The sequence below is a fragment of the Fringilla coelebs genome (genome assembly GCF_963513975.1).
Source record: "Fringilla coelebs genome assembly, chromosome: 9".
In the NCBI taxonomy this organism is placed as follows: domain Eukaryota; kingdom Metazoa; phylum Chordata; class Aves; order Passeriformes; family Fringillidae; genus Fringilla; species Fringilla coelebs.
This window is the reverse complement of record NC_140067.1, coordinates 11,008,232-11,022,005: the sequence shown is the minus strand read 5'-3', so window position 1 is coordinate 11,022,005 and position 13,774 is coordinate 11,008,232. Positions and strand designations below refer to the sequence as shown.

General features: G+C 49.4%; 1 protein-coding gene across 2 annotated transcripts in view; it reads left to right on the top strand.

The window, feature by feature from the left end:
• SZT2 (SZT2 subunit of KICSTOR complex) overlaps positions 1 to 13,774 on the top strand; it is a 53,147-nt gene that overhangs the window by 14,991 nt on the left and 24,382 nt on the right. Inside the window, exons 12-32 of one of the 2 annotated variants that reach the window (XM_084211728.1) lie at positions 256 to 408; positions 758 to 872; positions 3,404 to 3,609; positions 3,957 to 4,181; positions 4,616 to 4,694; positions 5,022 to 5,119; positions 5,371 to 5,539; positions 6,030 to 6,144; positions 6,632 to 6,745; positions 7,241 to 7,438; positions 7,560 to 7,672; positions 8,201 to 8,342; positions 8,857 to 9,015; positions 9,665 to 9,869; positions 10,084 to 10,196; positions 10,645 to 10,903; positions 12,228 to 12,393; positions 12,478 to 12,570; positions 12,741 to 12,822; positions 12,956 to 13,237; positions 13,605 to 13,743. In XM_084211728.1, coding sequence (XP_084067854.1) covers positions 256 to 408; positions 758 to 872; positions 3,404 to 3,609; positions 3,957 to 4,181; positions 4,616 to 4,694; positions 5,022 to 5,119; positions 5,371 to 5,539; positions 6,030 to 6,144; positions 6,632 to 6,745; positions 7,241 to 7,438; positions 7,560 to 7,672; positions 8,201 to 8,342; positions 8,857 to 9,015; positions 9,665 to 9,869; positions 10,084 to 10,196; positions 10,645 to 10,903; positions 12,228 to 12,393; positions 12,478 to 12,570; positions 12,741 to 12,822; positions 12,956 to 13,237; positions 13,605 to 13,743 — 3,225 coding nt within the window. Of the gene's footprint in view, positions 1 to 255; positions 409 to 757; positions 873 to 3,403; positions 3,610 to 3,956; positions 4,182 to 4,615; positions 4,695 to 5,021; positions 5,120 to 5,370; positions 5,540 to 6,029; positions 6,145 to 6,631; positions 6,746 to 7,237; positions 7,439 to 7,559; positions 7,673 to 8,200; positions 8,343 to 8,856; positions 9,016 to 9,664; positions 9,870 to 10,083; positions 10,197 to 10,644; positions 10,904 to 12,227; positions 12,394 to 12,477; positions 12,571 to 12,740; positions 12,823 to 12,955; positions 13,238 to 13,604; positions 13,744 to 13,774 lie in introns of both variants that reach the window. The other variant, XM_084211727.1, reaches the window with a different exon arrangement.

Here is a 13,774-nt window from a genome sequence, read left to right as displayed (position 1 = left end):
GGCTGGTCCTAGTTGCAGAGTAATGTGAATAATAGTCATATATTGCATGGAGGGAGATAGGATGCAAGGGATGTGCTCTCAGGAGTGTGGCTTTCCCCAGTGCTTGGTTAGGGGAGGTGCTTATTCACTGGCTGCTGTGGAGGAAAAAAGGCTGACAGACCAGTCAGAGCAGGATAGATGTAGCAAAGCCTCAGTGGGTTTTGGGGGAAGAAGTGATAGTGCAGCTCTGAAATGACTTTGTGTCCCACGCTGCAGGCCCGTGCCCAAGCACCTGCACACGCCGGGCAACAACGGGCGCTACAGCACCATCCAGTGCCGCATCTCGCACTCGGCGCTCACCTCCCTGCTGCGCGACTGGAGCAGCTTCGTGCTGGTGGAGGGCTACTCCTACGTCAAGCTGATCCACGGGTGAGTGCTCTGAAGCAGTGCTGTGTGGGGAGCTGGGCTTGTGGCCAGACCAAGGAGCTGGTTAGACCAGTATGTGGCTATGGGCCTGAAGCAGATGTTTACGGGAGAGGATGAGAGCTAGACAAGGGGGTATCAAATCCTGCAGTTTCTGAACCGTTCCATTGTGTTCGGGTGCAGCCTGGAGGGAGAGGGAAACCAGCTGAGGGGTTTCTGCATGCTAGAACTGAAATGTGTTACTGTGAGGTTGTGTGGTCTGTTGGGCTCTGTGGAGCAGACCTCTGCTTGGTCTGCCATGTCAGAGCAGCAAGATCCATGCCATTTCAGCCTTGTCCTAATCCCTCCTCCATAGGTCTGAGGATCTTACCCCCTCCTCGTTCTACGTGGTACGAATCATCTCCAAAGCTCCCTGCATGGTTCTCCGGCTGGGCTTCCCCATTGGCACACCTGCACAGGCCAGGAACAAGGTGAGAGCTGCCTGTCTGCTTCATGGGGTGGGGGCAGAGCAAGAAGTTCTGAGTGTGGAAATGAGGGGTAGATTACAGGCAACATTGTAGGCAGCTACCCTCTAATAAGAAACTACCATGTTAAGGCTTAGATGGCTTTGAATCTACTGTAACAGAAAGGGTCATTTGGGGCAAACTTTGTTTGTTAAGTCTATGAAAGATCTAAACCCAAAGACTCGAAGATCAATAGAATAGCTGGTCACATGGGTGTTTTTCCAACTGCTTAATTCAGTTGTGGGGCTTGAAATGACTCAGAGGTTATCTAGTCTATCCTTCTGACTGAAGCACAATCAATAGCATCTGGAAAGAGCAGCAGATACTTGTCTGACTCATCTGCAAAGACCTCTATGATAGATGTACTACATGTTCCCTGGGCTATCTCTTCCAGTACATGTATATTGAATCTATTGGGCAGGGAGGAAGTTAATAGTTAAAATGCAAACAATGCCCCACATAAGCAGTACAGGGAAAGAAAAAAAATTGGTACCTAGGAAATGTTTTCAGGATAAGAGTCTGTCGGATAGACTTTAATAACTTTTTTGTATCAAAATAAATGAGCTGCCCTAGTCAGATGCAGAAGGTGGAGTTACTGTGTGAACTCATTCCCCAGTTATAATGGCTGAGACAAGTCTAAGTGTTCCTAGGTAAAGCATGAGAAAGATACCCTGCTATTAAACTGTGTGAACTTTTTAATATAAACAAGAGGTTTATCATTAAATCTAGATCTTTTATCTTAATGAAAGAAATCTTTGGTTTGTCTAGCTTAGCTTTAGTGTTAGAGACTAGTCTGAGGAGAAGCTAACAAACATGGGAAGGGCCATCTCTTTCTGAGATAATGAACCTAGATAATACTAAATGTTCTGGCACTCTGGCAGATCTGCCCTTTCATGCCTTTAGGGAATCCGGGACTTGGGCACTGGTTGCTGGGTCAATATGTGGGCTTGGTAATGCCAAGTGACAGGTTTTTTTGAAGAAGTTCCCTCTGGCAGGTGCAAATTAATATCTCTTTCATGAAGAAGGTATGAGACAGGCACTATACCCTGCAGCTGTGGGCAAGCTCCAGGTCATTGCAGTAGGAACTATATGTAGATCATAAATTGTATCAGCCATAATCTATTTTTTCTTGCCTGCTATAGAGCTGATTAACTACTCAGTGTGGAGGATGGCAGTAGAACTTAGCCTGCTTTGTTTAAGGGAAAGGGGGATTTGTGCTGAGCAGTTCAAATTTCCAATGCTGAAGGGAAGGAAAGCACCTCATACAGTTGACTTTCAGAAAGCTTTTTGGTGAGACTTTGCATTGGGCATGACTGTAAAGCTGTAGGAATGGGATGTCATAAAGCAAACTGCCTTGGGGAACAAAGGAAGGAAATAGAAAAAGTGCTCTGTTTCATCACAGCAGAAGCTGTTTGTGATTTTTCCCAATCTTTTTTTCTAGTCAAAGGGTAGGGAACTCATTTGTGGAAAGCTAACATGAGCTGAGGAAATGTGCAGGTGGCACAAAGCTATTTCAACCTCTGTGCTTTGGTGACACCTAAGCAGCACAGTGGTGGCTGGAAGCCAGTATGGATAGCTGCAAAATAGTGGGATTTGGGAGCTTAAACACCATTAGTGATTCTGTGATATCAATATGAAATCATGAAGGGGAACCAAGTGGCAGCATAGTGCAGGAAAGAACTCTTGTTTAACATTTGGGTTTGGGGACATTCCTTTCCTTGAAAAAGACATAGTAATGATGAGAAAAGTTACTGAAATAGTTAGTGTTGAGGAAGATGGAGAGCTGCTGTTCTTCTGTTTAACTACAATGGTAATAAAAATTGAAAAAAGTTGAACAAAGATCATGAAAAGAAACCTAACTGTAGAAATTTCAAAGAAAACACTGAGCTATTGTGGGAATCAGATGCTGGTGTGGGTTGAACAATATTCAGAGCTACTAAAAGCTTAAAAGAGTAATCAGGAAGTCATTGTGAAAGTTTCTTGGAAGAAAATTACCTAAAAAATAGCTCAGGCTCTTGAAACCTTTTGCCACAGAGGTTTGACGAATGAACGTGGTAGTGGGGGAATACATAAGACAGAGCCAGAGCTGTTCCCACAGCTGATATGGACTAGTTTACATTTACTGTAGGCTGTTGAGGAGAGGAGGAGGGAAGAATGAGGGTGCATGCTTGGACTGCATCTGTGGAGGACCTGGCATGCAATAATTTGTTTTTAAGCTGAGTTTTGGAAGGCAACTTCTTCAGCCTTGAAATAGTCTCTGGGGGTTTTTAATCTTCCTTTTGCTTTTAAAAATACTTAAAATAAGGACCAGAGAGCCTTGTGTCATCTTTATCTTGCTAGTGCCTCAGAAGCAAAATTACCTTTAACTCCTGCTCTTCTGTATATTCAAGGAGTGTTCTGTTCCTTTTGGTCAAGCTCTTGTCCTAGACACTTATTTTGAGTAGTTTATGTCTCCAGACAAAGTTGGTCATGTTTGCCTTTTGCTTTTGCCATGACAGATAGTGGAAGAGTTACGGGACCGAATCTTGCAGCTGCGCTTTCCCCACAGGGTCCAGAGCAAGGAGGCAACTCCAAAAGCAAAGAGGAAAATGTTGGGCAGTAGTTCTCCCTCCAAGTCCCCACCTGTGGCTGGGGCCCAGTCAGCCCTCTCAGACAGACCCTGCCTTGTTGTGCTGCACAAACCGTTGGAGAAGCTGCTTATCAGGTAGGGATGGAGTACCAGGCTGTCACCTTGCCCTGCGAAGTGAGAAGGAGGAAGATCTGTGGATGATGCTGTCAGTTGTAGGATGAGAGTGCTGTGAATGAAACTGGTGTTTGTTGGGATGGGTTTGGGCTGCATGGCTGTGAGCTGCAGCAGGGATTCTTGGTGGACAGGCAGATTTATCACTCCTAATGACATACAATGTGGAAGTAATTTAGCTACTGCTCTCTGAGCAGGATCCTGTCCTGGGCCCATCAAGTGGGTTGTGAATCCAGACAGCTCTGACCCTCAACAAAAAAAAAAAAGGTTTTTTTTCCACGTCAGCATGCCACACTTCTGCCCTCTCCTAGGTATGAGAAGCTGCCTTCTGACTACCGAGCCCCCTTCATCCTGAACCTGGAGCACCCCCCCGTGTCTGGTCCCCTCACCATGGTGGCCAATCGCACCGCCTCCTCCACCCTGGCTTCGCTGTCCCGCTACTTCTACCACCAGCGCTGGATCTGGAGTGTCCAGTCAGGGCTGGCACCCGCTGTGCCCATCACTGCTGTGGCCCAGCTCCTTTCCACACTCACAGAGTAAGTTGCACACCTGACAGGAGTCTTCTCTCCAAGCTAGTCCTGGGGGTACAGGGAAAGCAAGGTCAACCTTGCTTATTACATTTACGAGGCCTGATAATAGGTAAATCTGCTGTGCAGAGGGTTTTGGTCCTTTACGCAGGTTCTAGAGCTACTTGGGTCAGTGCTTGACCCAGTTCTGCAGCTGTAGTTGGAGAAAATGAGAGAAAACGTCCTGAAAAACATGCAAAAGGGCAAGAGGTGTTACTGTACCTGGCCTGTGCTCATCTTCAGACAGACTGTTCTGGCAGTGTCGTATCTCCCCATTCTCTGTGTGCAGCTCCCTGTCTTGAGAAGGACAGTGTTTTGGGGTGAAGGGTAAAGTCATTCTTGCATTTAAAGCTTACAGTATGGCTGGAGAAGTCCTGCAGGTCTGACTTGCTCTCTGTTGCAAGGGTTCGTCTGTCAGAGGGTTTCCACTTTGCATCCAGCGGGGATGGCATTATCAACATGGTGCTGGAGCTGCCCATGCAGGTGAGCCTGGCTGCTGTCCTCTTGTAGACACAGTCCCTCATTGCTGGTCCTGGGGTGGATTCACCTTCCTGTGATAGATTTATCATCTGCTTCTAGCACACACCCTTGGCATGTACAGGGAGAAAGTAAAGCAGTTTGTGGGTTGGGCATTTTTCTGCCTTCATCTGCAATTAGAGAGCTGCTTTGTGGTAGGGGCCTGCTGTGCTGGAGGAGTTCTTGGGGTTGGGACAGGCTTCTTCTTTTCATAGTGATGCTAGTGGTGCTGTGTCATGGGCTGTGCTGTATAAGGGGGTACAGGCTAGGGCTCATGCACTGTCTCCCCTCCAGATTGATGGCTCCAGTGAGAGCAGCAGTGACAGAGAGAAGCACACCTGTGTCGTCCAATACATCCTCTTCCCACCCCACTCTACCTCCACCAAGGACAGGTGAGGCTGCTCTTCTGCTCCCAGGGGAGTTGGCAGTGGAGTCCCAGCTCCAGACTTTTGCAGTCAGTGTGGAAAGGAGGGAGACCTCCACCATCTGGTACAGATAACCAGTTGTCATTGATCACCAGGTTGCTGGGGCTTCACCTGCCACTCTTGGGTTCCTGTTGCTGCTCTCACAGCTCTGAGAGAAACTGCAATGGGCTGCTGGCTCTGTGCCACCTCACAGGACTTTCCTTTTGACTTCCCTCTAGCTTTTCCACGGATGATGACAATGATACAGAAGTAGAGGCCATTGAAGTGGACACAGAACTGAACTTGGTCACTGAGTGCTGGGTAGAGCCACAGAGTGGCCATGTCCACAGTACTGCTGAGAACTGGAAGCACCTCCATGGCTTGCCCTACCAGAAAATACCTAAAGCGGTGAGTCCCTGAAAGGGGAGGGGCACGGGCTCTTTTGTGGAGGGAGAAGGGTTCAGTGTAAGTGCACCACAAAACTGCAGGTGAATACTGAGGGCCAGAAGAGATGGGAATGCTAGTCACAGACGAGTCTGAGATTTCTAAAAGAGGAACTGGCCACTGGCCATAAAAGGTTTTTTGATTGCAGTGCAGTGGATGCAATGCTGCTTTGGGATAGCTGGGAAAATACAAATTATTTTGTGAAGAGTCATTCCGTTGGAGGAGAGCAAGCTGGACCAGAGCAGGGACTGCAGGTAGTGCTACCAGCACTCCTCCTGAGCAAGGTGAAAACAGGCTAAGGGGCTGGTGGAGAAGGAGGGAGCAATGAGTGAGAATAGGGCAGCTCAGGGAACAGGATTATAGGTGTTCCTTCTGCTTGCTTTTAGACTCTTTTCTTCTGCATTTGTGGGTAATAATTCTGCTGCATAAACTGAGCCTTAACTGCTTCCTGCAGCTCTATCCCCGGGACCTCGCGTGCATTGCCACCATGCTGACCTTTGAGTACATCAGCCAGCTGTGCCAGAACAAGGAGTGGGTCTGCCCTCCCTCAGACACCAAAGCTGCTGAAGGTGAGTCCACCATCTATGTCCTAGCAACCTTGATGGAGTGAAGAAGCAGCTAGGTCTCGAATGTCTCAGGACCCATAGAAGGCAGAACAACAGGTATTTTGACAACTTTGTAGACTTTGATGGCTGTGGGTCACTTTGTTGCACTTGTGCTAAGTTGACAGAGAAATGGCTTCATCCTGGGAAGGCCAAAAAAGCATTGTGGCTTTCTGCCTAGGCTGGAGAGGTAACAAGGTGACCTTGCTTGAGCAGGAGGGTTGGTCCAGGTGACCTTTCCAATATCAACCATTCTGTAATTGTGTGAGAGGAGCTGACTTCAGGAGCAGGTGGATGAGCTCATCTCTTCAGTGGTAGGCCTGGTGTGCCTGGGCATGTGGTATTATAGAAGTCATAAAGGGTATTTAGGAGGAGCTCCTCTGTTCTGAGCTTCAAGGCACAGTTCCTAGAGCAGTTTGTGGAATGCTGGTGGTCCTGTTCATCTCTGTTGCAGATCCAGACATGGGGCCTGGCTTTCGAGTGCATGAGATCCCATTCCAGTTCAACCTCATGAAGCTCTTGCCCAGGTGCCAGCAGGTGGAAATGTTCTTTCTAATGCTGACAAAAGGTAGGTGCCTCTTCACCACCTGCCTCCCCTTGTCCTCCTTCCATGGCTATGACAGCCTGCTCCATGTGCTTGTCTCCCTGGGCAGCAGCATGTGACCACTGCCATGCTTCTTTTAGTAGCTCAGTGCTGTTCTTCCCAGCTCTGCAGCCACAGGGCTGCCCAGCTATATTGCTGCCTTTCCTGGGATGGTAATTTGTAAGAGCTGCTTTTGAAATTGTTAAACCTAGATAGTAGCTTTGTGATGGTGGTTTCTTGTGTGTATCCCAGCATCTCCACTACAGTTAGAGCAGCAGGGTGGGTGAGTGCAGGGTAACTAATGATGCCAAAACTCCAGGGCCTCCTCAACACTATCCTAGTCAGTCTTGCAGAGGTGCTGGGGAAATTCCTGGTTATGTGGAAGTGTTGCTTTGCAAAGGGCTGTCTCCTGAGGTTGTGGGCAGGTGGTGGCTATGGAGATGCTGTCTCTGAAGCTGCCATGGTTCTGTTTTGAAGCAGAGAATGAGGAGGTGACCAAGGACTCTTCGTTTGTGCCCAATGAAATGCTACTAAACCTCTTCCATGGCTGCCTTCAGCATGACCTCAGTGACAGGGAGATCCCCATGGCTGATGCTGATCATGTGGCTTTCATGGAGCAGGTTCTGCAACGGGATCGTGATGGCCATCAAGCCCCTTTCACACTCCCTGTCATCAGAGGTAAGGACCAGGAGTGTGGCAGTAGTGACACCAGCAGCAGTGAGGTTTTTCAGGAGCCTTGCTTTCAAGTCTCATCCTCAGTTGGGGTGTCTCAGATTGGTTTCTCTGTGCTCCATTTCAGAAGAAACCCTAAAAGCTTCTGGGACCCTGGAGCAGCAGGATGCTTCTGCATCCTATCATCTTGTTGGCAGTAATGGCACCAGGGATATGACTGGCTCCACAAGTACTCTGCAGGTACTGCTGTGCTGCTGTCCTTCTCCTGAGCCCCCTCAGAAACCAAGGCAGCAGCTGTTAAAGAGCAGGAGAGTTAAAAGGGCTGAGAAAGGCTGAAAGGCAGCTGTTCTTGCCCACCTTTGGCGGCAGTTTATGCTGTATCCTGTGTCTGAAGTCAGGCAGGAATGTAGAAGGTGTGTGGATAGAGTTGCATTCACTCTGGGCCAAGCCTGTTCCAGCAGCACTGGTACTGTGCTGCAGATTGTTCTGAAACCATGGGTACTCGCTGCCTAGAGGTCAGAATTGGCCCCAGCACAGCTGGCTAAGCATCTCCTGACTGCTGTGCTGTACTTCCTGGAGCCAGGCTGCTCCCAGAATGGTGACTTCTAGAGCCAGGCTGCTCTGAGAATGTGCTGAGGTGGCCAGGGTGGTTTCAACTCTGTGCCAGCCAGCAGGCCTGGAAGAACTTGCTCTGTGTGCTTGCTACCTGCCTCAAGGTGGGCCTGTGCCATATGCCATGAGTTTATCCAACTTCTGCTCTTCTATCAGAGCCTTGGCAACACAGAGCTGCCTGAGGATGATGTGACACTGAGTGACACGTTGGGGCCCTTTCCCCCTCAATGGCGATGTTATGCCAAGCTGGTCAACCCGCAGCATGTGTTCCTGACCTTCCTGCCAGCCACCTTCTCAGGTGAGAGGGTCTGTTGTGGGGAGCAAGAGGAGGCAGCAGTCCTACACACCTCCTCAGGGAAACAGAAAAAGCAGAATCAGCTCTTGTAGCGTAGAGAGAAAATTGAATAGCAGAGTTCATGCACAGTCTTTTTGCACCACATGGCCAGGAATAGAATAGTGCCAAGTGTTGAACGTCCTGCTTTTCTCTCAGCATGTGGTGCTGCCCACGTAGGGTTTTCAGGTGGGGGGATGTGGTGTTGAGCTGTTTGCTAGCTGCAGCCGTTTGGACTGTTTTCCCAGTGGGGTAGTTAATGCATGGATTAAGGAGATTGCTAATGGGATGGTCTGGGAGAGTCCCTGCTTCTGGGCATTGCTCTGGCTTCTACTGAGCCACCGGTGAAGGCTACTAGGCTCAGGTGAAGCTGCTTCTACACACAAAGGGGTAGCAGGAAATCTGCTCTCTTGGGAATGTTGATTGAGAGGTTAAGCTGTTCTCACTGGACAAAGGATGATTTTATTTCCTTTTCTTCCAGATGTACAGAAGCTGATGGCTTGTGGGTTGGACAAATCTCCAAAGGATGAGAGTCGATCTGGAGAAGATACCATGGGACCTGTCTGTGCAGAGCGAGTCAGGGCTGAAGAGGGGGATGCTGCAGTGCCATTGCCAACCCTCAGCATAACACCAGCTCATGGTACTGACAGCACCTTGTTAAAGTATTGGTATCCTTGCTATTCTTGAGCATACTGTCAAGCAGATGAAAGCAGGAGGAGTAGCAGGCTGCTGCAGCCTGTCAGCTCCTGCCTGGCAGTCAGCAGAGTTGAGACAAGAGGCACAGTGATGTTCATGGGGGCATGAAGGAGTGTAATGTGAGTTGGGTGCCTATGGCCTAAGGTTGATTCCTTGTGGGCAAGAAGGTTGCAAGTAAGATAGAGGCTACTAGGAATGGCAGTAGTTGCCTGCACTGGTAAGTCAGTGACTCTCATTTCATGATCCACACTGGCACTGTCAGCAGCACATTGTCTTAGTGAGAAGGGCACAGGTCTCGAGGTGTATGGGATTTGATTGCACAGCCCCTAGGGCAGATCAGACATGCTCACAGTGATGATAAAGGGTTGTGCTGCTGCAGGAGGTAGTGGTGGTGGTGATGAGCAGTCATGGCTGTAAAGGGGATCAAGGTGGCCATAACACTGAGCTGAGTGGTTGGGTGCTGGGTGAGCATGAGTGGTGAGAAGCTTGAAAAATCAAAATCTAACTGTGGTGCTTCTGTGGGAGCTGTGATGTCTCAGACCAAGAACTAGGAACCATCAGAGGCCTTTATCTTAGAATTGTCACTTTTGCAGAAGTGAGCCAGGACCCTGGGGAGCAGAGCGGCCCCTCCCGGAGAGATGTGCACATCTCCTTCTGCCGGCAGAACTCGCAGTCTGAGCTGGCCGAGTGCCGCCGCTTCCGCTGCCCCATTTACATCTACAGCTGCTCTCTGGAGCTGTTACGGGAGCAGCTCGTCAGCCCACGGGCACACCGCCCTCCTCGGGACATCTTTTTCAGGTAATGCCAACCACACTTGGTACCCAGACAAAAAACAGAGGAGTTTCCTTGACAAGAGGCTGGCTCTAGCCAGTCTTCTTGGCTTGGCTTGGCTGCTCTGCCTTATAGCAGCCACTGTCTGTGCATGCCCCAGGCTCTGCTTTACTGGCACCAGAGCCATTTACATCTAAAATGTGCTTCATTGGCGCTAAAGGCTGTGGTTCCTCTTTTCCAGGTCCCAGTCTCTGGAACGTCCTCCAGCTGCTGCCTGGCTAGACCACAAGCACAAGGAGTTGGTGACTTACTGCACACTGCTGCAGGAACACTCCCACCAGTGCTATGTGAAAGGTGAGCAGCAGCACAGTGGGACCTGTGGCAGGGTTGGGATTCGACCCTGGATCTTCTTCTAAGAAAGCAATGTCTCACTTTCCTTGTAATCTTATTCCAAGCAAAGGGAGGAGCTGTGGGACTGATGTACCACCAGGAGGGATTTAAAGATGTGCATTCCCTATGGACCTTGCAGAGGCTGTTCACAAACCTGTGGGGTGCTGTGAAGGAGCATCCCTTCTTTGATGCCTTCCTCTCACCTTCAGGATGCCGTGGGCACTCTGGAGTCACCCAAGCCAGGCTAACATGTAGCAGAGGTGCCCTGGCTGCCTCCTGTCTCCCAGCACCAGCACTGACTCCAGCTCTCAGCTGGGACTTGGTCAAGATCCATTTGTGGCCACTGCCTGGCTCCCACAGCCTCACATCCTTGGGATGCCATGGGATGCTCAAGCACTGTGTTTGTCTCTAGGGCTGTTCAAGAGCCTTCAGCAGTCACACAGCATCAGCTCCCAGGACCTGCTTACTGCCATGGACTACTGTGAGGAGCTGCTCCAAGAGATTGACATCACCAACTTCCTGCTGACAGTGTGCAGCCACGTCCGCTCGTTCCGAGAGAGCCACCAGCATTTCCACACGCACTCCAAGGCAGCCAGCTTCCAAGTGGGCAGCTTAGAGCAGGAGGAGGAACAGAGCTCTCGGGAACGAGGTGTCTTGGTCTCAGAGTCAAGGTAGGGACCCACTTCAGTCTTAGTATTGTGCCAGGAAAATCTTTTTTCAAGTAACTTTTAGTGCCTGCTAGAAGGAATGCTGTAGGGCAGAGCCACACAGAGGAGCAAATACTTACAGTGAGATACCCACCTCATATGGTGTCCACCAAACCCTCTAGTTTATACAGTCTCTGATGACATCCATCCTTTCTTTCTCTTGTAGTCTTGGCTCATTACTGTCCCATCTGGCCTGAGCTGGAGGGCAGTTTGTCTGCAAGCCTGCAAGACTTGTTTCTGGAGAAATTATGCATCTCCTGCTGCTTGACTCATTTTAGTTTGCTGTTGATTCTGGTGTAAATGACAGCTTTGTTATCCTTTTCTAATGAATAAAGTGTCATTTTTTAAAATTAAAACTCTTGAAAAAATGCACAAGGGAAGCACCAAGGCAGAATTGAAATATGCTAAACTTCTGTCCTGTTCCTTAGGGTATTTATGAGGTTTGTATCTCCTCTGAAAACTTAAGGGAGAAAGAAGTGCTGTGCCTTACTGTCTGTGAAAGAAACACTTAGATTTTCTACATGCTTCCTTTATGTGAATTCACTACCATTTCTTGGGAATTTCCAGTGCTATGTCATCTTATACTGTAAATCTTTGAGGTGAGACTGTGATTTTGAAGAACTGTCAGTGTTTTAAAAAGTAAGGTGACTTCAAGTGGTACTTTGCCCAAGAAAAACTGTGGCAACCTTTTTTTCGTTGTTGTTGCTTATAGGATATTATGAATCACCTATCTGAATGCAAGTTGCATAAACTTTTACTGAAGAATGTATAGCTTGTAACACATTGCACCCAGATCTGCCACCTCTATCACTAATTTGAGTATCAGAGGAGTGCTTTGAGCAGTCAACATCCCACTCCCCAGATTGCTTTTCGTGAGTTTTAGGGACTAATTCTGTCATGGAACTCCTGAGCGAGCATGGGCCTGAGCTTTGCTGCCCAGGCACTGGGGTGCTGACATGGTGGTACTTGCTGTGAGGTGCCCTGGACTGACTGCTGGTAGTTCAGGTTGCTGCAGGCCTGTCCCTGTAGTCTGTGTCTCCATTTCCCAGGCAGGGTGTGTTGTGTGGTGTACACACATGGCAATATGATCAGCATGGTGACGCTACCTCAGGCCTGGCTTCAGACAGCATCGGGCACATGGGTGGCTGCTGGGCTGTGGAGCTGTGGGTGTTCAGATTGTGTTGACACACATGAGGTTTGGGGAGGTGGGATACTGGCAGGATGGATAACATGGAAAACTTGTCTTGTTTCTTGATCTGCCTGTCTGACCTGTCCACAATCCTGTCAGTGCTGAAATGGAAGACTACAGCGAGCAGGACTCCCATAACATTGCCAGCCCCACGGAGGAGCCAAAGAGCAGTGTGGGCACCAGCTGCTGTTCAGAATTTCCCCTCTCACTGCTGGAAATTGGACAGCCCTGCCAGGCACACCCAGACTTGCATAAAATTATCCAGGTGAGGAATGTGCAAGCTTGACCTGGCCTCAACAGGAGTATGTAGAGTAGGATGTCTGCTTCATACTTGGGATTTCTCTTTTAGGAAAAATTCCTGGAAATTGGAAGTTTACATTTCAAGCCAGTGCCATCAAATCCTCACTATTTCTTCTACTGCCCACCGTCAGCCAAGAAAGAGGTAGGCATGGGGCTGTCCTGGCAGGCCACCTGATCCTTGTGGACTAGCTTTTCTTGGTGTCAAATATGGATTTGAGGCTGGCAGACTTAGTCCCTGGAGCTCCCATCAACAACCTGATGATGTATTGCCTGGCATGATTCTAGTATGTGCCCTTTTTCTCTCCATCTCAGGAAGAGGCATCTCGGGATCAGGCAGACAGGAAAGGCAGCGAGGACATGGAGGGATCAGAGGCAGAAATGGCAGCTGAAGAAGGTAAAATTTGCTTGCTCTGTCTTGGAAAAGAAAATGTCTGTGTCCATGTGGTGATGCCTTTCAGAGCTAGGTGTTTCTGGTTGGTCTCTGGAGATGTGGACCTGGTTTGCTGACAGGGAACTTGTATCAACAGGAACTGTGTCTGGATGCTGCATTGCCACAGAGAGTGACCCAGAGCTGGAGGTGGAGTACCGTGAGAAGCTGGAGCACGAGTTCCCAGACACAGATTCCCTCTCAGACTCCAACACGGTGAACCAGGATGACGACTCCTTCAGCGTGCTGGGAGGGGACTCTCTCAATGAGCAGGAGTTCCTGGAGCAGGAGATGCCCCCCCTCTTTGTGCACCTGACCTGCTCAGTGAAACTGCGGAGCCAGCACAGCTCCATGCCCGTGCAGTCCCTGCCAACCTGTCTAGGTAAGAACAAGTCTTGCTGGGGGGTTAAATGGCAGTAGGGCTTCTGTCAGGTCCCTGCTGGGTGAGCAGCCCCTGGAGTAAACATGCTGTGTCTTAAACAGCAATGTCCCTGGACAAGCCTTCACTGTAAACCCCCAGGGTTTGCCATCATCAGACAAGGGCTTTTTCACCAGATCTCCCACTTGCTGTGGGATTGGTCATGGAAGGTTGAAAGGATCATGGAAGATGTGGCCTTCTTGAGCCTGTCCAGGTGTGTGTGACGGCCACCTCTTACAGTCTCTTGTACTTGTACTTGCCACCAGGCTGGGTATGTGTGCAAACAAAGATGTTTGTTGCTTGAGTCCCTTGGTTTGTGATCTCTCCTCAGGGGAAGTTCTGGGCTGCCTGGAAAGCTGCCAGGGCTTGAACACCATTGACTTGGGGGATCTCTGCGTGACTCTGGACATCTTTGTGTTGACACTGCCCCTGGAGATAGAAGTTGTGAACACAGACATCCTCCACAACAGGTAGGTGGAAAGAGGCCCAGTCACCCACCCT